The sequence below is a fragment of the Choloepus didactylus genome, chromosome 7 (genome assembly GCF_015220235.1).
Source record: "Choloepus didactylus isolate mChoDid1 chromosome 7, mChoDid1.pri, whole genome shotgun sequence".
Taxonomy (NCBI): Eukaryota; Metazoa; Chordata; class Mammalia; order Pilosa; family Megalonychidae; genus Choloepus; species Choloepus didactylus.
Window position 1 is genome coordinate 125,344,718 of NC_051313.1, and position 24,010 is coordinate 125,368,727.

Here is a 24,010-nt window from a genome sequence, read left to right on the forward strand (position 1 = left end):
AAAATGGACCTTCATTTATTTGACAGGAACTATTCAAAACAATTTCCAGTACAATGACTAGTGAGGAACTACAATCATTACTGTTAAGTGTGAAGAAATCAATGTCCACAGAACTCCTAATCATAAAAATTCCAACAGTTCCTAGAGTTCATCTCATTCCTCTTTGCCACTGTGCAAGGTTATCTTGATAAAATGAGAGATGGCAATTAAATAATCTTGAAAATTTTTGAGCCAGAAGACCCCTTAGCCTTCTTGTGTAATTAACAGGTTTTAACAAATATTGAGTATTAACAAGATTCTTCCTTCTATCTAGAGAAGATACCTCATGGTCTTCCTTTATATCCTTTCTTCTTCATTCTCTATTGCTTCAGAAAGTAAAAAAATAAATTTCATAAAGCTCAATTATATAAATGAGTCAAAATATGCAGGCTTCATTGTTGGTTATGGTGTTGGCAGTACTAAGAGCTCGATAACTGAACAATCTATTTTAGCTCTCATTCAGGCATTTGGCACTATAAAAAACATTTGAAATTTTGGGGAAAAAATAAGTGTTTCTTCTACACTTACTTCTATTCCTTTTTTTCAAATTTGTTGAGGACCTATTAAGCTCAGACCACTCTGATAGAAGCTGGCATGGATTAAAAAATGTCTGGTGTTTACACTCATGGCTGGCATTTTTGCAAATCTAGATCACTGTTTTATCCTGGACTGGAGTCTTCCAGAGAAGAATGATTGATTTTGAGAGGCTTGAGCAGCGCATGAGTGGCTATCAACCCAGGAATATTGCATTTCTTAATCTTGCTAAACCACTGAATTCCCCATCTCCTTAAGTATCCCTTTAGTCTGAAATGACAGAACATTCCTTTATTTTCTAGGTCTAACAACGTATATGAGTAAAAAAAATTCCAATATTTGATCACCCCTTACTGTACTTCTGTACTCCCTTTCCCTAACACCTTCTTCACGGCCTCTTTAACATCTTTGTTTCTCAGGGTATAGATCAGAGGATTAACACTGGGAGTGACAATTGTATAGAAAAGGGTAAGGAACTTGCCCTGGTCCTGGGAATAAGTGTTTGCTGGCTGTAGGTACATGTATATGATTGTACCATAGAAGAGAGCAACAACAATTAGATGGGAGCTACAAGTGTTGAAGGCTTTCTTTCGCCCAGCAGCTGACTTGATCCTAAGCACTGCTCGTGCAATGTAACTGTAAGAGATGAGGATGAGAATGAGTGGCGCCAGGATGATAAAGATTGCCAAGGCAAAAGCCAGTGCCTCAAGGGTCATGGTATCTACACAGGCCATGCCAATCAGTGCTGGCATCTCACAGAGAAAGTGGTCCACCCTCCTGTGCCCACAGCGGGGTAGCATCAACGTCTGGGGTGCCATTATGAGAGAATTACCAAAGCCACTGGACCATGCCACTGAAGCCAGCTGCCCACAGAGACGTGGATGCATGACGATGGTGTAGTGCAGGGGTTTGCAGACTGCAGCATAGCGGTCATATGCCATGACAGCCAGGAGGACACACTCTACTCCTCCCAGGGCCAGGACAAAGTAGAGCTGGATAGCACAACCCAGATAGCTGATGGTTTTATCTGAGCTCCGAAGGTTGTAGAGCATCTGAGGGATTGAGCCTGTGGTGAAACACATGTCTAGGAATGAGAGGTTGGCCAAAAAGAAATACATTGGAGTGTGCAGCCGGGAATCCAGAGTAGAAAGCAAGATGATGGTCATGTTGCCAAGAAGAGTCAGCAGATAAAAAGTGAGGACAACTACAAAGAGGATCAGTTCCAGGTGGGGACGGTCAGAGAAGCCCACCAGGATGAAGCCTTCAAAAGAACTTGTATTGTCTTTTTCTATCACCTGTGACCACACATTACCTGTCGGGAGAAAGATGAATAGCTGTGAAGAACATGAATGTACTCCTCAAAAATAGAATGACTGTAAAATTGTAGAATGGGTCTTCCTTGGAAACGCAGGATGCTTGACCTAGAATTTCAGTAGGTACTGATTAAGTCATTACTTGGTCTGAGGAACACACAGTGTTTGGGAATTTTTTTTTTTTTTTTGCTCTGATTATTTACCAATTCATCACTCTTTTCAATTTGGTGAGGTACAAAAAAATTCTGTCAGAAGCTGATTATTTTGCAAAACAATAAACAGTTTACATTTACACTTTTTATTTTTTTTACTTTTTATGGGGTGATATCAATTTCTCCCAGTCATATATGATCCGTGGATAGGTGTAGTGACTTTTCTGTCTGGATCAGAGATCCAAGCTTGCTGTTAGGTGAAACCTAGTTCTAAATATTATCTCATTGATATTGGGAAATATAGGAACATATACAAAGCAACAGGTTACAAGTGATCAAGCAAAATCTTAGAAGATAACCTCATTATTGATTATATCATATCTCTGATTCCATCCATTATTTTTACTGGAGCATGATCCTAACATACCCCATACATATTAATAGCTTCATCATCACCTCAGTATCCCCTCTACCATCCCTATCCTAAACCTCTGTGATAAAACATGTTTTACTTTGCTGAGGTGTATTTTAACTCAGGGATTGGATGACATTTCTGAAGTTGAGAAGGTTTTCCTATAAAGATGAAATACCTAGAAATAAAGCAATTCCCAGAACTCAATCCCAATAGGACTAATATCCAGCATGCTTTTAATAGCTTTTCCCTTCCTCTTATTCACATTTCATTCTCACAAGGCACTCCACTTCCAGGAAGCCTATACTGATTATTTTATCTTATCTGTCTCTTATAATCCCATAGAACTGAAAGCTTTTGTGTGTTCTATGATACTCTGCCCTTGCTATTAAGTTATTTGACAATAAATAGTTTTGTGTTTTAGGGTGAGAGTACTGTAAAATGTAAATTATCCAAGGGCAGAGTCCATATTTACTATTATTTTTGCATATTTTCCAAAGTAGCTAATAAAAAGTAATAGGGCTGTGATTCAGTTTTATTAAAAGGAAATGTATTTGTTTCTCAGTTGCATTGGAGCACAAAATAGGGTTCAAATACACTGATCTAAAAATGCTTGGCCATAATTAAATCATGATGTGATATGTGTTCCCAACAACAGCTCTAAGATTTTGTACATAAATTCTTTGACACTTATTGGTACGTAAAGTATTATCAAGGTCATCACTACAGAGGCTACAACAAGCGTCTTTGGTGGTTATGAATAGATGTGACAAATGGGTAATATTCTATATACATCCAGGTGGGTAGAAAATCCCCAGATATAATAACTGAGGGCCATCACTTATTCTCAAGCCAGCATTGTTAGTAAGGGCTTTCCCTCCACCTCTTGTAAAATGAAAATTTTCAAAAGCAATGTTACATAATGGTTAAATGAGAGCATACATGTATATACAAGTTAAAATGAATTGGGAAGGGAAATAAAACCGATGACAGTGGTTGCTTCTGGAGAGGAAATTGTATCAAAAATGGGATTTTTCTCTATGTTTTATTTCTTTAAAAATAGCTGGAAAGACAGGTCACCATAAAAGGAAACCTATTAATTGTGATTGATGGGGTATGTGGGTTTTTTGTCTATTAGTCTCTATAAATTCCTATATGTTTTAAATACCTCAGTATATAAAAGAGAACATAATAAATTAACAGCAAGAATTATGAGTCACTTAAATATTAGTGTTAATTAATATTTATGAATTTGCTACGAACCAGGCACTGATGTTAACAGTTTGATATAGTTTACCTCATTTCATTCACAAAGCAGCCCCAGGAGGTCTGCAGTTTTGTTTTTCTATATTACAGAATAAGTCACTGAGGCCAAGAGAGTGATAAAATTGCCTGCCCCATATTACATGGCTGCTGCATGGAACCATGACCGGAACTCTGCAGATTCATTCCAGATATTACTCCATCGATTACAACTCTAATTGTATAGTCAGGCAGCACAATAATTGTACTAAATCTGCATATAAAGAAACTAACTAAGTTGTAAAATTGAGACTGCATCTCAAAAGTTTAAAATGAAGAGTGTTATTCCCTATAAATTGATTAAAGCAAATAGCTGTCATGGTATTACAAGCAAAGATATAGACAAACAGTTATTTTTATTCAGAAAAGAAGAAATACAGTTAAATTTGCCTGGTAGGATATTAATACTAAGTACATTGGGTACAGAAATGCTGCCAAAATGATCTTAGGCCTAGTGTCATCTGGTCCTATTGGAAGGAGTGCAGGGCAGTTTTGATTGACAGTGGAGTTTCCTGATGACTGTATGTATGTATTTTTGTATGTATGTATGTATATCAATGTTTATCAACCATAAAGTAGAGTACAAATCCAAGTGATTTTTTTTTTCTTCTTACTCAAATCAATCAAAGGACCCACAAAGCATGAGATCACTCAACCAGACTGTCTCAAGAATTTCTCTTCTGATTCAAAGTGTTCCTGGTGGTTAAATCACCCATTTACTCTCTACCTTTCTCCTCATTTTATGACATCAATATTCAATAACTTCTCTCTTTTACCAAGGCTTCCCTTTCTGAGGACTGCATTCTTGCATTTCTGCCAGTAATTGCAATTTAAATAACTAATGACTAATCTCCTTGTTTGTGAAGAATATTATTTTAAATGGTGTGTGAGTGAGTTTATCCTTATTTGAGCTTAATGGGATGACTTCTAAACATAGTGATATGACAGTTTCCTAGGAAAGCCATTAACATTAATTATTTAATTGTAGTGGCCTGATGTATGCCTACGGCATTTAAATGTCTTCATGTTCTGAAAAGCGAATTTGTACATCCTCTGTGACTTCTGAAACCTTGACCAGGTAATTTACATTTCACAAGATATTTTAAAAATTAAATCAATTAATGCCCCAATATCAACTATTATCTAATTTGATTTACAAAAAGCAAAATTAGGACTTACTGCTTAGAAAGGTTGGAGGGATGAATTTTCAAGTCCCAGAGTTAGGAGATGGGTGGGCACTTCATAGCTAGACAAGTCACTCACCTTTGCCAGCTGGAACATGAGGTAAATACAAAGCCGTAAGTAACCCAGGACACAATTTTATGTTTCTTTATTGACTCTCCAAGCTGCAGCTCAAAATCCCATTGTCAGTAATTGACACTCAAAATTAGAGCTTATTATTCAATGTACTCTCTTGTGATGCACAACTGTAATTAGTATTTTATTCTTAAGATTCTCCAATTTAGTAGATTCCACTGCTACTGCTTTCTAAATTCACTTTTTGAAATAGTGAGCTCAAAGTCTCTCCAGCTTCATTATAGAATTAGTAATATTAAAACAATCTTTAAAATTATTCACGCTTATCTAAATAAAGTGTGTCGACATTTAGACTGAGAAGTATTGGGATATTTGAATAGCCCATGATTCAGTCATAGTCTAGGTCCTAAAAAAAACCAGATGCTTGTGTAATTTAGAGTCCTAAGCCACATTTCTGCCTACACAAGATCTTTAACTCACCAAATTTGACTGCAACCTCAGAAATGCCATGTCCATGGTTCCTTCACTTTCTTGCAACTTCACTTAGAAGTCCAAGTGGGATGACCAGAGTGAAGGCAAGGAGAGGAGACAGATAACATTTAGGAAATCTATGAGAAAAGACAGAAGATAAAGGAGTCACAGGACCCCACAGAGGTGAATCTGGATCAATGAAGAGAGAATGTTGATGAGTGCACAATAGTTATACCATCTGAGGATGGTGAACATCCACATACCCCACCTCCCAGCCCCAGACAAAGATCAGCATGAGGGAAGCTGGGAGTTTCTCTGAATTACACAGCACAGGGAGCAACTTAAAGTTCCAAGGACTCAAGTCTGGAAAGGAAGAACTCCTTATAGCTTTCAATGCTGGTGCAGGATTGGATACTTCCTTTTCTGCTCCACCCTATGGAGTTAAACTTTATTTTCAAAAATTCCCTAAACTAATTATCTCTAACAAGGGTTTGGAGAGTGTATGGTCCCGGAAGAAATGGCACTCTTCCCAACACACACAAACACACACACAATATACAGATTCACCCAAGAGAGAGACTGTGAAGGAGCAGCAAATCTCCCTCACTATTTATTTTCAACATGAAGACCAGAATTTAGTAAGCATTAAGGATGGAAAGTATCTACCTCAGACTCAGAATTCAGAATAGAACCTAGAGTCAAGGAAGAGCTGTTCCAGCATCTACGTGTACCTTGGTTTCTGTTGGGTTGTATACCCTCTACTACTTGCTTAGTGCATGCAGTGCAAAGTGCTTTCTTTACCATATTTTTTACATTAGATTAGTTTTCTATGCAATTGTAGGATCCACAACTAAAGCTTAACTTGAATATTTCCTACTTACAACAGGTATATATCAAAAAAAGGAGAGCAAATGAAGGAAGAAAAAAAATTGGTTTTGACTTTTGAAGTCAGTACAAAAACAAAACTATTTCCAAAATATTCAGGATATTTAATTTGCATTTGCCCAGTTTGGTACAACAATCATTAAAATTATCTCAAAAAAGTTACTATCCATCTGACTGACGAATGACTTAAGCTAAGTCATTGGTATAAATTAATAGGTTTTGGTTTTTTGAAAAAGATGATAAAGAACAGTAGGCATGTTCTATTTCAGATCACTTTACAGTGAACACAATAGAAACATCTGCATCTCAAAATCACATTTTCTATGTTTAGCTATCAAAGACTTTTAAGGGAGATGAATCTCACATTTCACCTCTACAGTCAGATATTTTGATTCCCATGAGCTATTACTTAGGAAGGTGCTTTTTTACACTTAAAATAGTTATCTAAATTTTAATGATCATTATTATTATTATTTATATCTTATAGTCTATTAACTTCAATGACCATTTCCAGACTTTTTGTCAAGTAAGAGCAGAAAATATCTGGTCATTCTTTTGTCAAATATTAAATTTTAAATATAAACATTATTAGTCATGAAGTGTAAACTTAATACCACCAATTGCATTGGTGTATATGCCATATATTAGCTAGAAACATAATATTATCATCTCCTTTAATTTATAAACAAATGACATACAATGATTTTTTTCTATTAACAGGTACTGAAACACATATATGAGCAGTCAAAACTAGATGAATGGTCATAATGTATTCCAACAAATTTCTTGCACTGTCAGATGAGCCATTCCCCTGAGAGTTGCTTCTTGCACTTTGTGAGATTTAATTATTAGCTTGTACTACCATCTCTGAGCCTAACATTTTTCTCATGGAAACTAGGGACAAATACCTAGAGAATCTGATGTTCTCAAGAATTCCTGAGATAATGAGTCCCCCTGATAGATCAAAGAGATGAGGTCCTCATGGGTTAGTTAATTCAATGAAGGATGAGGGGTTCTTAGCCAAATAAGAAAATTTAGAAGCAATCTTCAAAAAAAATTTTTTTTGCCATATCATTTCTGTTCTTACTCACACTTGGCCCGTTGCTACCCCTAACAAATTACAAATTCATTCAAAACCTTATATATAAAACTTGAAACTATAGTTGAAAGCTATTTTCTGTAGCTTATAACCCAACAATCCAAGGGTTATAAGTGATATCAAGAAATTCTTCCCAGCATATTACCGTATGACTCAATGTTTTTGTAGTATGACATCATAGACTGCCTTAAGAAAAAGAAATGGACTCTGTCAGCCATAAATGGAATTTTATTTCAGTAAATTATCTTTTATTGCAATTTAATCTAATTTATTATCACTGTAACTTTTGGGGACGTGAAGAGTATATTATAAATTTTTTTCATCACAGGTATTCCTAAAATTTTATGTTAAATATCCATCATTCCTTTGAAGTTTATATTCCAAACTTGCTTTTCTTGATTTTTACTTCCTTATAATTTGTCCAGTCACCAAAGTCTTATAACATCAGTGTTCTTGGGCTATTTTTTCCTGAACACTCATATTCAGTAAGTTTCTAAGTCTACCAAGAACATTAATCTTTCACATCTGCCCCTTCTTTCTTATTTCCACTTCTCTTGCCCTAGTCCAGCACCTCAGTAACTTTTGCCTAGTTTTTTGCAAGAGCCTGCTTATTTATTAATCTCTTGTGCCTTCATACTCCAAATCATCTTTCACTTTGCTACAAAAAGAGCCTTTTTAACATGTATATCTTAACATCATATCTGTACTTAAAATCCTGAGCTAGCCTTATTACCTAGAGAAATACACACATATTCTTTCATATTACCATTGTTTCTGCAAAAACTTACTTTTCTAGCTCTATCTAAAGAGCTCTTGTTTACCTTATGCTCCAAGTGCATTGAAATACCATTTTCCATAAACAAACAAAACATTGAGTCATCTATTGTGGTGGTTTGAAGCTCTATTTACCCAGAAAAACATGTTCTTCAAGTTAATCCTTTCCTATGAGTGTAAGCCCATTGTAAGTAGAACCATCTGATGAGACTATTCAGAATGGGTCTTAATCCCATTACTGGAGTCCTTTATAAATAGAATAAATACAGAGAGAAAGAAAACAGCCAAGGGAACTAGAAGCTAAAATCAACAAAAGTGGTAGAGAAGGGAGAGACTAACAGATGCCACCAAGTGCCTTGCCATTAAACAGAAGAGCCAAAGATCACTGGGAGCTAATCTTTGGGAAGAAAGCATCCCCTTGGTTATTCCTTGATTGGGACATTTTCCTGGCATCAAACTATAAGCTAATAAATTCCTATGGTTTAAAGCTATACATTTCATGGTTTCTCCTTTGAGCGGCCTAGAAAACTAAAACATCTCTGGAAAATAATTTTGAACAAAGAGGAAGGAGAACAGCCTTTAAAGATAAAATGGCTCAAACTCCAGTTCAGAAACAATTAGTTCAGGTTAAAAACAAGAAAGCCTCAATTTCTATTGTCTTTGGTAAAAAATTACCTTGAAGAATTGTTGTGAAAGTTAAATAAGGTAAGAAATGTTAAATATTTAGCACTGTCCCTGACATAAAGTGAATCTTTGATAATTGTGAGCTCTCCTCACTATGTCTCTTTGGTTGTGATGTTCCCTCAAATGGAAATGTTCATTCTATAAAAATAATACTAGAATAATGAAGGGCCAGATGAAACATTCTTCCTTGAAAACAGTTTTATTCCACCCTATAGTATTTGGCTATTCTTTCATCTAGGTTCCAGAAGCTCTTTATTTCCAGTTTTATTTTAGCATGTATTACCGTCCATATTAGATTGCAGTTTATTTTAAAGAAAACTTAGAAAGGTATATTATTAGTGTACTGGTTTGAATCTGTTATTCAATCTGTTGTCCAATATCCCAGAAAAGACTATGTTCTTTGAATCCATTCCTGTGGGGGAAGACCTATTATTGGGTGAGACCTTTTGATTAGGTTGTTTCCATGGAGATGTGACCCAGCCCATTCAGGGTGGGTCTTAATCCTTTACAGGAGTCTTTTAAGAGAGCTCATGGATAGAGAGAAAGAAAATGCCCTGGGAGAAGCAAGAAGGTCCCAGACAAGCTGAGAAGGAAATGCCCAGAGACATTTGGAGACAGCCATTGAAACCAGAAGCCAGGAGGGAAGGCTCAGCAAATGTTGCCACATGCCTTCACATGTGACAGAGGAACCCCAGATGCCATCAGCCTTTCTTCAGAGAAGGTGTCGTCCTGTTGATACCTTAATTGGGACATTTTCATGGCCTTAGAACTGTAAATTTGTAACCTAATAAAACCCCATTGAAAAAGCCAACCCATTTCTGGTATATTACATTCTGTCAGCTTTAGCAATCCAAAACAATTAGAGAGTGATTCTTGACTAAGAGAGAAAAATATATGGAGAGAAAGAATAGAAGGGAAAAATTTGAAGAGTTTAGCAAAATCAAAAAATAAAAATGTTTCACTGTGATTGGTATGTAAAGGGATACGGTAGTGGGAATAGGGGTAGTGTAGTGGAAGAAAGAGAAGACCCTTATGCTGTCTGCCTAAAGGATATATTGGAGAACTTGCTTTGGTGAAAAATAATATAATCTAGTACCTCCATAGTCCGCTTACACAAAGTCCAGTATATAATAAAAAATGACTACACATGTAAAAAGCAATACCGTATGATCAATAATCAAGAATTTAAAAAAGCTGATTGGTCTCTGGAACAATGCATATCTCTGAGACACCTGAAACTCAGAGCTAGAGCTCAGCAGATATGAATGTCAGTATTAGTGCATACAGCCACTGTCAAAAAAAAAAAAGCTGAAGAAGAGCCTAGACTTCAATTAGTGATATGAATGAAGCAGGTCTGGTTAAGACCAGGGCAAGCCAGGCCAAAGGGTAAAGGTTGAAACTGATTGTGTTTTAAAACTTCAACTTTCATATGAGACCAAGGGAATAGATATCTATTTGGTACAGGATCTAAATTTTCTAAACAGTACAACTCTACAGTCGATTTGTTCAAACACCACAATTGCATGGAACTTTGAATAGGAAGTGAGATACGGCAGGTTAGTATAGGCTGGAGTGAAATAGTGACACATCCCAGAGTAATTTGGGCAGATAACAAAAAATATATTTACAGCCTCCCCCTCCCCAGCCCCGAGGATCTGGGGGAAGGTGTGGATGTGTTGGACATCCTCACCTGGACTGGTGTTGATGTTGTCACAAACATCGGGACTGGCGGTTTGATGTGCTGAGCCCTTGAGCATGGGACTTGCCCTTATGAAGCTCATTACCACAAAGGAGAGTCTAAAGTTGTATGTAATGGTGCCTAAGAGTCTCCCCCTGAGTACCTCTTTGTTGCTCAGATGTGGCCCTCTCTCTCTCTAACTGAGCCATCTCAACAGGTGAACTCGCTGCCCTCCCCCCTACGTGGGACCCGACTCCCAGGGGTGTAAATTTCCCTGGCAACGCAGAGTATGACTCCTGGGGATGAATGTGGACCCAGCATCATGGGACTGAGAGTATCTTCTTGACCAAAAGGGGGATGCAAAATGAGACAAAATAGTTTCAGTGGCTGAGAGATTTCAAATGGAGTCGAGAGGTCACTCTGGTGGACATTCTTATGCACTATATAGATAACACCTCTTAGGCTTTAATGTATTGGAATAGCTAGAAGTAAATACCTGAAACTACCAAACTCCAACCTAGCAGTCTGGACTCCTGAAGACAATTACATAATAATGTAGATTACAAGGGGTGACAGTGTGATTGTGAAGACCTTGTGGATCACACCCCCTTTATCTAGTGTATGGATGAGTGGAGAAATGGGATAAAAACTAAAGGACAAATGGGGTGGGATGGGGAGATGATTTGGGTGTTCTTTTTTCACTTTTATTTTTTATTCTTGTTCTGGTTCTTTCTGATGTAAGGAAAATGTTCAGAGATAGATTGTGGTGATGAACGCATAACTATGTTATCATACTGTGGACAGTGGATTGTATATCATGGATGATTGTATGGTGTGTGAATGTATTTCAATAAAACTGAATTTAATAAAAAAAAAGAATTAAAAAAAGAAAACTTCTGTGCATCAAAGGGCTTCATCGTGAAAGTAAAAAGACAGCCTACACAGTGGGAGAAAATAATTGGAAGCCATATATCTGATAAGAGTTTAATATTCAGAATATCTAAAGAAATCCTACAACTTAACAAAAATACAAACAACCCAATTAAAATATGAGCAAAAGCCTTGAATAGAGATTTCCAAAGATACATAAGCTGCCAAGAAACACACAAAAAGATGCTCAACATCATTAGTTATTAGGGAAATGCAAATCAAAACCACAATGAGATGCCATTTCACACCCACTAGAATGGCTACTATTTTAAAAAAAATGAAAATAACAAGTGTTGGAGAGGATGTGGAGAAATAGGAACTGTCATACATTGATGGTGGGAATGTAAAATGGTGCAGTCACTATGAAAACAGTCTGGTGGTTTTTCAGAAAGTTAAGTATAGAATTGCCATATGAATATGTCTTGGAGTGGGTTTATTTGGATTTATTCTATTTGGAGTTCGCTGGGCATTTATGCTTTGTGTATTTATATTATGTAGAAGGTTGGGGAAGTTTTCCCCAACAATTTCTTTGAATACTCTTTCTAGACCTTTACCCTTCTGTTCCCCTTCTGGGACACCAATGAGTCTTAAATTTAGACATTTTATTTTATCTATCATATCCCTGAGATCCATCTCGATTTTCTCAATTTTTTTTCTCCATTCTTTCTTTTATTCTTTCATTTTCTGTTCTGTGGACTTCTAGGACACTGAGACGTTGTTCAGCTTCCTCTAATCTTGTATTGTGAATATCCAGAGTCTTTTCACTTTGGCCAACAGTTTCTTTTATTTCCATAAGATCTTCTATTTTTTAATTTACTCTTGCAATGTCTTCTTTATGCTCTTCTAGAGTCTTCTTTATGTCACTTATATCCTGGGCCATGGTCTTCTTGATGACCTTTAAATCCTTTGCCATGTTTTCATGCCTTGATTGTAGTTCTTTGATTAATTGTGCCAGGTACTGTGTCTCTGCTGATACCTTGATTTGTTTGTTTGGAGTTGGATTCTCCATATTGTCTGGTTTTATTGTATGCATTAAGATTTTCTGTTGTTTTTGGCCTCTTGGCATTTACTTTGCTTGATAGGGTTCTTTCAAGTTGTAAAAAAAAGATACCAATCTAATTTTTCAGAAACACAGTTTGGTGGTGTACACTTTCTCTAACTAACCAGCAGATGGCATCTGTGAGTCACCTATACCCCTCAAGTCAGTTCTCAAACTTGCTCCCGCGGTGTGTGGGGAAATGATTCTCGTGGGGTTCAGTTGGAGAACTCAGTTTGGGTGTGTTGCTGGAGCTGTCTGCCCTGAATGTGGGGTGTGTGTGCGGGTGGCCAGAGAGGAAGGGTAGCTTTAATATTCAAATCCCCCAGGTTCCCGGAGATTCAAGGCCGCCACAAGAGTCTAAGCCTTCATTTCATTTCAGCCCCAGACCCTCTCTTTCACTGTCCCACAAACCACCAGACTTGGTGAAGTGTCCCTGGGTTCTCCGAGCAGGTCCCCCCTCCCAGCCACGATCCTCCAGGACCTCTGCCGAGGGAATGCCATCCCTCAAGGGAAGCCCCGGGCCACTGGGCTGTGCAGGGGTGCTCTCAGCCTGATGCAAAGATGGCTGAATGGGGTGTCTCAACCCCCCGTCCTCACACAGTTCCTCCTTCCCAGCTCCAGGACAACTGGCAGGGCTCTGGGCTGTGGGCATGGCCCCTAGGAGTTTATCTAGCCCTCTGGGGAGCCAGCTGCTAGCCATGGGGTTTATTTCTGCTTCCAGCTCTCCCCTGCATTCCCCAGCCCCGATTGTACCTGCAGCAGGCTATCTTCCAGGCCAGACACTGAGAGGCCAGCCCAGACCCCTCTTGCTGTGTTTTACTGCATGGTTCCCACTATCACAACTGCAGCCACTCCTGGGTTTTTCCCTTCTTTTTCTTTGTTTTTAAAGAGCCAGTCGGTCTCCAAATGCCAACCCATGGCTCCCCACACTGCCACGCAGCTGCGGGTCTTCAAGCCAGCTTACTCACAAGTTTCAGAATGCCGACTCCAGGTTTCACCAAGTATATGGCCCCTATGGTACTAGGAGACCTCGTCCAGCTGGTGCATTGCTGTAACCAGTATTCTGGGTCACTTTCTGGTTTTTATCTAGTGTTTTTCACAGAGGTGTTTTTTGGCCCTGTCTCACCTAGCTGCCATCTTAGTTTCTCCTTCCAGATTTGTATAAAGGAATTCAGACAGAAGGACCTCAGAGCAAATGAGAGTGACACTTTGAAGAGAAGCTGCAGCTTACAGAGACATTTTGGAGATGGCCTTTGAAAGCAGACTTTTGCTCCAGAAAAGCTAAGAGAGGACAAATGCCCCAAGAGCAAGATTTTGAAGAATGCACAGGTACTGAAAGAAGAGTTGGAGCACAACCCAGGCTCAGCAGATGCCAGCCACATGCCTTCCTAGATAACAGAGGTTTTTGGATGCCATTGACCATCCTTCAGAGAAGGTACCCTATTGTTGGACACTTTATGGCCTTAAGACTATAACTGTGTAACCAAATAAACCCCCATTTAAAAACCAATCCATTGCTGGTATTTCATATAGTGGCAGCATTAGCAAGCCAGAACAAACACAAACACAATCAACAACAAAATCTTAGACAAGAGAGGGAAACCAACTTTCAGAATAATCTAAAGATAAACACATATCCAGATACCAGCAAAAAATTACAAGACATACTAAGAAACAAGAAGATGTGGCCAAGCCAAAGAAACAAATTAAAAAGTTGGAGGAGATACAGAATTTGGAACAACTAATCAAAGATATTCAAGCATATCTCCTAAACAAAATCAAGGAGATGGCTAAGGAGATAAAATATATTAAGAAGCCACTGGGTGAGCATAATGAAGAATTTGAAAACATTCAAGGAAAAATAACAGATCATACGGGAATGAAAGACACAATAGATGAAATTAAAAATACACTAGAGACACACAAGAGATTTGAAGAGGCAGAAGAAAGGATGAGTGAGCTGGAAGAGCATCTGAATTCAAACAGACAAAAGAACATATGGAGAAAAGAATGGAAAAAATTGAGCAGGATCTCTGGGATATAACTGACAACATGAAGTAACAAACATACATATCAGGAGGAGAAAAGAAGGAAAAAGGGCCAGAAAGAATATTTGACAAAATAATGGCCAAATATTTCCCAGCTCTTATAAAAGACAAGAAGATGCAAATCCAAGAAGTCCAACATATTTCAAACAGAATAAACCTAATAGACCCACTCTAAGACACATAGTAATCAGAATATCAACTGCCGAAGATAGAGAATTCTGAAAGCAGCAAGAGGAAAGCAATTTGCCAGTTACAAGGGAATTACAAAACAATTCTGATAAGATTTTCTTACCAGAAATCATGGAGCTGAGAAGGCAGAAGTATGATATACTTAAGATACTGAAAGAGAAAAACTGCCAGCCAAGAATTCTTTCTCTGGCACAACCGTCCCTTAAAACTGAGGGAGAGTTTAAAATATTCATAGATGAACAGACCCTAAGAGAGTTTTTTAACAAGCATCCTGCACTACAAGAAATACTAAAGGGAGTTCTGCAGGCTGAAAAGAAAAGACAAGAGAGGCTTGGAGGAGAGTGTAGAAATTAAGATTATCAGTAAGGGTGACTGAAAGGATAAAAAGAGAGACAAAAATAGAATATGACACATAAAAGCCAAAGGATAAAATGGTTGAAGTAAGTACTTCATTTACAATAACAACTTGGAATGTTAATGGAATAAACTCTCCAATTGAAAGACAAAGATGAGCAGAATAGATAAAAAAAATATATATGATCCATCTATATGCTGTCCACAAGAGACTCACCTTAGACCCAAGGATACAAATAGGTTGAAAGTGAAATGGTGGAAGAAGATATTCCATGCAAACAGTAACAAAAAAAAAGTTGGGAAGTTATACTAATATTGGACAAAACAGACTTTAAATACAAACGTATTATAAGAGACAAGGAAGGACATTATAAGTTAATTAAGCGGGCAACCCACCAAGAAAAAATAATAATCATAAATATTTATACACCTAACCAAGGATCCCCAAAATACACTAGGCAAACACTGGCAAAATGGAAGGGGGAAATAGACATCTCTACAATAATAGTTGGAGACTTCAGTATACCATTCACATCAAGAGATAGTACATTAAGACAGATCAATAAGGAAACAGAGTACTGGAAAATAACAATAAATGAACTAGACCTAACAGGTATTTACACAACATTTTCCCCCCAAAACAGCAGGATATATATTCTTCTCAAGTGCCTGTGGGTCATTCTCCAGCAGAGATCACATGTTGGGTCACAAAACTAGACTTAATAAATTTAAAAATATTGAAATTATACAAAGCACTTTCTCTGATCCTAGCAGAATGAAGTTGGAAATCAATAACAGGTGAAGAACAGGAAAATTCACAAATATATGGAGGTTAAACAACACACTCTAAAACAATTAGTGGGTCAAAGAAGAAATTGCAAGATAAATTACTAAATATCTTGAGACGAATGAAAACAAGAACACAACATATCAAAACTTAAGGGATGCAGTGAAGGCAGTGCTGAGAGGGAAATTTACAACCCTAAATACACACATTAAAAAGGAAGAAACAGTTAAAATTAAAGAACTAACTGTACACCTGGAAAGACTAGAAAAATAACAGCAAGCTAATCCCAAAGCAGGCAGATGGAAAGAAATAACAAAGATTAGAGCAGAAATAAATGAAATTGAGAACAACAACAAAAACAACAGAGAATCAACAAAACCAAAACCTGGGTCTTTGAAAAGACCAATAAAATTGACCAGCACTTAGCTAGACTAACAAAGAAAAAGAGAAGATGCAAATAAAATCAGAAATGTGGGGGTCATTACTACAGACCACACAGAAACATAAAAGATACTAAGAAGACACTATGAATGTCTGTTTGCCAACGAATTTGACAACTGAGATGAAATGGACAACATCCTAGAAACAAATAACAAACTACATTGCCTATAGAAGAAATAGAAGACCACAACAAGCGAATCACAAGTAAAGGGATTGAATTAGTTATCAAAAGCCTCCCAAAAAAGAAAAGCCCGGGGACATATGGCTTCACAGGTGAATTCTACCAATCCTTCCAGGAAGAATTAATACCAATCCCGCTCAAACTTTTCCCCAAAAATTGAAGAGGCGGGAACCCTACCTAACTCATTCTGTGAAGCTAACATCACTCTAATTCCAAACTCAGATAAAGATACTACAAAGAAAAGAAAATTACACACCAATCTAATGAATATACATGGAAAAATTCTCCACAAAATACTTGCAAATTAAATCCAACAGCATATTAAAAAATTATACACAACGATCAAGTGGATTTTATACCAGGTATGCAAGGGTTTTTCAACACAAGAAAATCAATAAATTTAATACACCACATTAACAAATCAAAGGAGAAAAACCACATTATCATATTGATTGATGCAGCAAAAGCATTTGACAAAATCCAATATCCTTTCTTAATAAAAACATTTCAAAAGATAGGAATAGAAGGAAAGTTCCTCAACATGATAAAGGGCATATATGAAAAACCAACTAACATTGTACTTAATGGTGAAAGACCAAAAGCTTTCCATTTAATATCAGGAACATGAAAAGGATGACCACTGTGACCACTCTTATTCAGCATTATGCTAGAAGTCCTAGCTAGAACAATTAGGCAAGAAAAAGAAATAAAAGGTATCCAAATTATAAATGAAGAAGTAAAATGTTCACTATTTACAGATAACATGATCCTATACTTAGAAAATCCTGAAAAATCTACAAGAAAGCTACAAGTTCAGCAAAGTGGCAGGATACAAGATCAACACACAAAAATTAGTAATGCTTCGATACAAAAGTAATGAGTCCCTTCAGGAAAAAATCAAGGAAAATACTTCATTTACAATAGTAGCTAAAAGAATCAAATATCTATGAATAAATTTAGCCAAGGATGTAAAGGACCTGTATTCAGAAAACTGCAAAACATTGCTAAACAAAATCAAAGGAGACCTAAATCAATAGAAGGACAATCCTTGTACATGGATTGGAAGGTATAGTTAAGATGTCAATTCTAGACAAGATGATTTACAGATTCAATGTAATCCCAATCAAAATTCCAACAGCCTACTTTGAAGAAATGGAAAAGCCATCAAATTTATCTGGAAGAGCAGGCGGTCCCAAACAGCCAAAACCATCTTGAAAAAAACAAAAACAAAAACAACGAATTTGGAGGATTCACACTGCCTGACTTTAAAGCCTGTTACAAAACTACAGTGGTCAAAACAGCATAGTACTGGCATAAAGATAGACACACTGACCAATGGAACTGAATTAGACCTGCACATTTATGGTCATTGATTTTTGACAATGCAGCCAAGTCCAGTCAACTGGGACAGAACAATTTCTTCAATAAATGGTGCTGGGAAAACTGGATATCCAAATCCAAAGGAATGAAAGAAGACCCCTATCTCACACCTTACATAAAAGTTAACTCTAAGTGGATCAAAGACCTAAATACAAGAACCAGAACCATAAAACTCCTAGAAGAAAATGGAGGGAAGCATCTTCAAAATCTTGCGATAGACAGAGGTACCACATTGTGCTTAGATATCCTAAGCACAAGCAACAAAAGAAAAAATAGATAATTGGGACCTCCTCAAAACTGAATACTTTTGTGCATCAAAAGACTTTGTCAGAAAGGTGAAATGGCAGCATACTCAATGGGAGAAACTATTTGGAAGCCACATATCTGATAAGGGTTTAATACTCAGAATACATAAAGAAATCCTACAACTCAACCATTAAAAGATAAACAACCCAATTTTAAAATGGGCAAAAGACCTGAATAGACATCTTTCCAAAGATGGACTACAAATGGCTAAAAAGCACATTAAAAGATGCTCAACATCATCACTAGCTATCATGGAAATGCAAATCAAAACCACAATGAGATATCATGTCATACCTACTAGAATGGCCATTATTAAAAAAAAAAACAAAGAAAACTACAGGTGTTGGAGAGGATGTGGAAAAATAGGGACACTTATTTTTTGCTGGTGGGAATGTAAAATCATGCAGCCACTTTGGAAGGCAGTTTGGTGGTTCATCAAAAAACTGAGCATAGAACTGCCATATGATCTGGCAATCCTGTTGCTAGGTATACACTCAGAAAGACTGAAAGCAGGGACATGAACAGACATTTGCACACCAATATTGATAGTAGCACTATTCCCAATTGCCAAAAGATGGAGACAGTCTATGTGTTCATCAACCGATTAATGGATAAAGAAAATGTGGTATATACATACGATGGAATATTATTCAGCAATAAGAAGGAATAAACTCCTGAATCGTGCAACAACATGAATGAACCTTGAGGACATTATGTTGAGTGAAATAAGTCAGACAGCAAAAGGACAAATATTGTATGATCTCACTAATGTGAGCTAATTATGATAAGTAAACTCATAGGGTTAAAATCTAGAATATAGGTTAAAAGGAAATAGAATGTGAGTAGAGAATGGGGAGCGGATGCTTAACATGTGCAGAATTTTTAACTAGGTTGAATTTAAATATTTGGAAACAGAGGTAATGGTAGCACAGTATAGTGTGTGCAGTTAACAACTCTGAGTTGTATGTGTGGCTGTGGTTGAAGGGGGAGGTTTAGAGTAGAGTACGTCACTAGAATGAAAGCTAGAGGATTAACCAGGGGCACAGTGCATCCTGTGATGGACGATGACTGTGATTAGTGGTACAGGTATGAAAATGTTCTTTCATAAACCAGAACAAATGTATGTCACTATTACAAGGAGTTACTAATAGCATGGTATATGGGGAAAAATGCACATTCTGCAAACTATGGACTATAGTTAAAAGTAATATTTTAATGTTCTTTCATCAACAGTAACAAATGTACCACACCAATGCTATGGATCAATAATAGAGGGGGATAAGGGGTATGTTGTGGGTTTTTTTTTTTTTTTTGAGTAATAAAAATGTTCTAAAATTGATTGCAGAGATGAATGCACAACTATGTGATGATACTGTGAACCATTAATTGTACACTTTGGATGGATTGTTGTGTGAATATATCTCAATAAAATGCTGGGAAAAAAAAGAAAACTAAACCAAGACCCATTCTCACAAGCCCTAAGTAATCTAAAACAAAATCTGTTCCATCTGGAAAATATATGGGTTAGGTCTCAAAAATCAGAAAACATGCACAGTGGTCTGACAATTCTATATTTTGAGGAAAACTTATTAGATGTTTGATATTTTTCTGGAGCCTCTGGAGCAACCTGAACTCTCGTAAAGCTTTTGAGGAAGCTTAATTGAGAAATTTCTGAACCCATTCTTCAGCCAGTTCCTAATGATGTCATTGACAATACTGCAAAACCTTGGATTCCTTATTTACTTGCAGAAATTCTAAATTAATATAAATTTTCCCAGGTTATAAGACAGTGTTCATCCAATTGATAAATCAGTTCTGAAGAAACATATCTGCCTTTAAATTGGACCTTCATTTATTTGACAGAAACCATTCAAAAGAATTTCCATTACAATGAGTAGCGAGGAACTGCAATCATTACTGTTAAGTGTGAAGAAATCAGTGTCCATAGAACTCCTAATCATAAAGATTCCAACAGTTCCTAGAGTTCATCTCATTCCTCTTTGCCTCTGTGCAAGGTTATCATGATAAAATGAGAGATGGCGATTAAATAATCTTGAAAATTTTTGAGCCAGAAGACCCCTTAGCCTTCTTGAGTAATTAACAGGTTTTAACAAATATTGAGTATTAACAAGAAATTCTTCCTTCTATCTAAAGAAGATACCTCCTGGTCTTGCTTTATATCCTTTCTTCTTCATTCTCTATTGCCTCAGAAAGTAAAAAAATAAATTTCATAAAACTCAATTATATAAATGTGTCAAAATATGCAGGATTCATTGCTGGTTATGCTGTTGGCAGTACTAAGAGCTCGATAACTGAACAATTTATTTTAGCTCTCATTCAGGCATTTGGCACTATAAAAAACATTTGAAATTTTGAGGAAAAAGTGTTTCTTCTACACTTCTAATTTCTTTTTTTTCAAATTTGTTGAGGACCTATTAAGCTCAGACCACTCTGATAGAAGCTGGCATGGATTAAAAAATGTCTGGTGTTTGCACTCATGGCTGGCATTTTTGCAAATCTGGATCACTGTTTTATCCTGGACTGGAGTCTTCCAGAGAAGAACGATTGATTTTGAGAGGCTTGAGCAGCGCATGAGTGACTATCAACCCAGGAATATTGCATTTCTTAATCTCGCTAAACCACTGAATTCGCCGTCTCATTAAGTATCCCTTTAGTCTGAAATAACAGAACATTCCTTTATTTTCTAGGTCTAACAACATATATGAGTAAAAACATAATTCCAATATTTGATCACCCCTTACTGTACTTCTGTACTCCCTTTCCCTAACACCTTCTTCACGGCCTCCTTAACATCTTTGTTTCTCAGGGTATAGATCAGAGGATTAACACTGGGAGTGACAATTGCATAGAAAAGGGTAAGGAACTTGCCCTGGTCCTGGGAATAAGTGTTTGCTGGCTGTAGGTACATGTATATGATTGTACCATAGAAGAGAGCAACAACAATTAGATGGGAGCTACAAGTGTTGAAGGCTTTCTTTCGCCCAGCAGCTGACTTGATCCTAAGCACTGCTCGTGCAATGTAACCATAAGAGATGAGGATGAGAATGAGTGGCGCCAGGACGATCAAGATTGCCAAGGCAAAAACCAGTGCCTCAAGGGTCATGGTATCTACACAGGCCATGCCAATCAGTGCTGGCATCTCACAGAGAAAGTGGTCCACCCTCTTGTACCCACAGCGGGGTAGCATCAACGTCTGGGGTGCCACTATGAGAGAATTACCAAAGCCACTGGACCATGCCACTGAAGCCAGCTGCCCACAGAGACGTGGATGCATGACGATGGTGTAGTGCAGGGGTTTGCAGACTGCAGCATAGCGGTCATATGCCATGACAGCCAGGAGGACACACTCTACTCCTCCCAGGGCCAGGACAAAGTAGAGCTGGATAGCACAACCCAGATAGCTGATGGTTTTATCTGAGCTCCGAAGGTTGTAGAGCATCTGAGGGATTGAGCCTGTGGTGAAACACATGTCTAGGAATGAGAGGTTGGCCAAAAAGAAATACATTGGAGTGTGCAGCCGGGAATCCAGAGCAGAAAGCAAGATGATGGTCATGTTGCCAAGAAGAGTCAGCAGATAAAAAGTGAGGACAACTACAAAGAGGATCAGTTCCAGGTGGGGACGGTCAGAGAAGCCCACCAGGATGAAGCCTTCAAAAGAACTTGTATTGTCTTTTTCCATCACCTGTGACCACACATTACCTGTCGGGAGAAAGATGAATAGCTGTGAAGAACATGGGTGTATTCCTCAAAAATGGAACGACTGTAAAATTGTGCAATGAGTCTTCCATGGAAATGCAGGATGCTTGACCCAGAATTTCAGTAGGTACTGATTAAGTCATTACTTGGTCTGAGGAACACACAGTGTTTGGGAATTTTTTTTTTTTTTTTTTGCTCTGATTATTTACCAATTCATCACTCTTTTCAGTTTGGTGAGGTACAAAAAAATTCTGTCAGAAGCTGATTATTTTGCAAAACAATAAACAGTTTACATTTACACTTTTTATTTTTTTTACTTTTTATGGGGTGTTATCAATTTCCCCCAGTCATATATGATCCGTGGATAGGTGTAGTGACTTTTCTGTCTGGATCAGAGATCCAAGCTTGCTGTTAGGTGAAACCTAGTTCTAAATATTATCTCATTGATATTGGGAAATCTAGGAACATATACAAAGCAACAGGCTACAAGTGATCAAGCAAAATCTTAGAAGATAACCTCATTATTGATTATATCCATATCTCTGATTCCATCCATTATTTTTACTGGAGCATGACCCTAACATACCCCACACATGCTAATAGCTTCATCATCACCTCAATATCCCCTCTACCATCCCTATCCTAAACCTCTGTGATAAAACATGTTTTATTTTGCTGAGGTGTATTTTAACTCGAGGATTGGATGACTTTTCTGAAGTTGAGATGGTTTTCCTATAAAGATGAAATACCTAGGAATAAAGCAATTCCCAGAACTCAATCCCAATAGGACTAATATCCAGCATGCTTTTAACAGCTTTTCCCTTCCTCTTATTCACTTTTCATTCTCACAAAGCACTCCACTTCCAGGGAGCCCACACTGATTATTTTATCTTATCTGTCTCATAATTCCATAGAACTGAAAGCTTTTGTGTGTTCTATGATACTCTGCCCTTGCAATTAAGTTATTTGACAATAAATAGTGTTATGTTTTTGGGTGAGAGTACTGTATAATGTAAATTATCCAAGGGCAGAGTCCATGTTTACTATTATTTTTGCATATTTTCCAAAGTAGCTAATAAAAAGTAATAGGGCTGTGATTCACTTTTATTAAAAGGAAATATATTTGTTTCTCAGTTGCATTGGAGCACAAAATAGGGTTCAAATACACTGATCTAAAAATGCTTGGCCATAAATAAATCATGATATGATATGTGTTCCCAACAACAGCTTTAAGATTTTGTACATAAATACTTTGACACTTATTGGTACTTAAAGTATTGTCAAGGTCATCATTACAGAGGCTACAACAAGCTTCTTTGGTGGTTATGAATAGATGTGACAAATGGTAATATTCTATATACATCCAGGCAGATAGACAATCCCCAGATATAATAACTGAGGGCCATCACTTATTCTCAAGCCAGCATTGTTAGTAAGGCTTTCCCTCCACCTCTTTTGTAAAATGAAAATTTTAAAAAGCAATATTACATAATGGTTAAATGAGAGCATGCATGTATATACAAGTTAAAATGAATTGGGAAGGGAAATAAAATTGATGACAGTGGTTGCTTCTGGAGAGGAAATTGTATCAAAAATGGGATTTTTCTCTATGTTTTACTTCTTTAAAAATAGCTGGAAAGACATATCACCATAAAATGACACCTATTAATTGTGATTGATAGGGTATGTGGGTTTTTTTTCTATTAGTCTCTGTAAATTCCTATATTTTTAAATACCTCAATATATAAAAGAGAACATAATAAATTAACAGCAAGAATTATGAGTCACTTAAATATTAGTGTTAATTAATATTTATGAATTTGCTACGAACCAGGCACTGATGTTAACAGTTTGATATAGTTTACCTCATTTCATTCACAAAGCAGCCCCAGGAGGTCTGCAGTTTTGTTTTTCTATATTACAGAATAAGTCACTGAGGCCAAGAGAGTGATAAAATTGCCTGCCCCATGTTACACGGCTGCTGCATGGAACCATGACTGGAACTCTGCAGATTCATTCCAGATATTACTCCATCAAT

General features: G+C 37.1%; 2 protein-coding genes across 2 annotated transcripts; both read right to left on the reverse strand.

Moving 5' to 3' along the window:
• Window positions 1-923: 923 nt before the first annotated feature.
• On the reverse strand, window positions 924-9,212 carry LOC119540787 (putative olfactory receptor 2W6). The gene is made up of 2 exons (XM_037844731.1): window positions 9,206-9,212; window positions 924-1,885 (listed from the first exon to the last, which is right to left on the reverse strand). Exons 1-2 carry the CDS (start codon window positions 9,210-9,212, stop codon window positions 924-926), a joined length of 969 nt encoding a protein of 322 aa, XP_037700659.1.
• An 11,801-nt stretch (window positions 9,213-21,013) lies between these two features.
• Window positions 21,014-21,964, reverse strand: LOC119540788 (putative olfactory receptor 2W6). The gene has a single exon (XM_037844732.1). The coding sequence runs from the start codon at window positions 21,953-21,955 to the stop codon at window positions 21,014-21,016; it is 942 nt and encodes a 313-aa protein (XP_037700660.1). The 5' UTR covers window positions 21,956-21,964.
• Between the last annotated feature and the right edge of the window lie 2,046 nt (window positions 21,965-24,010).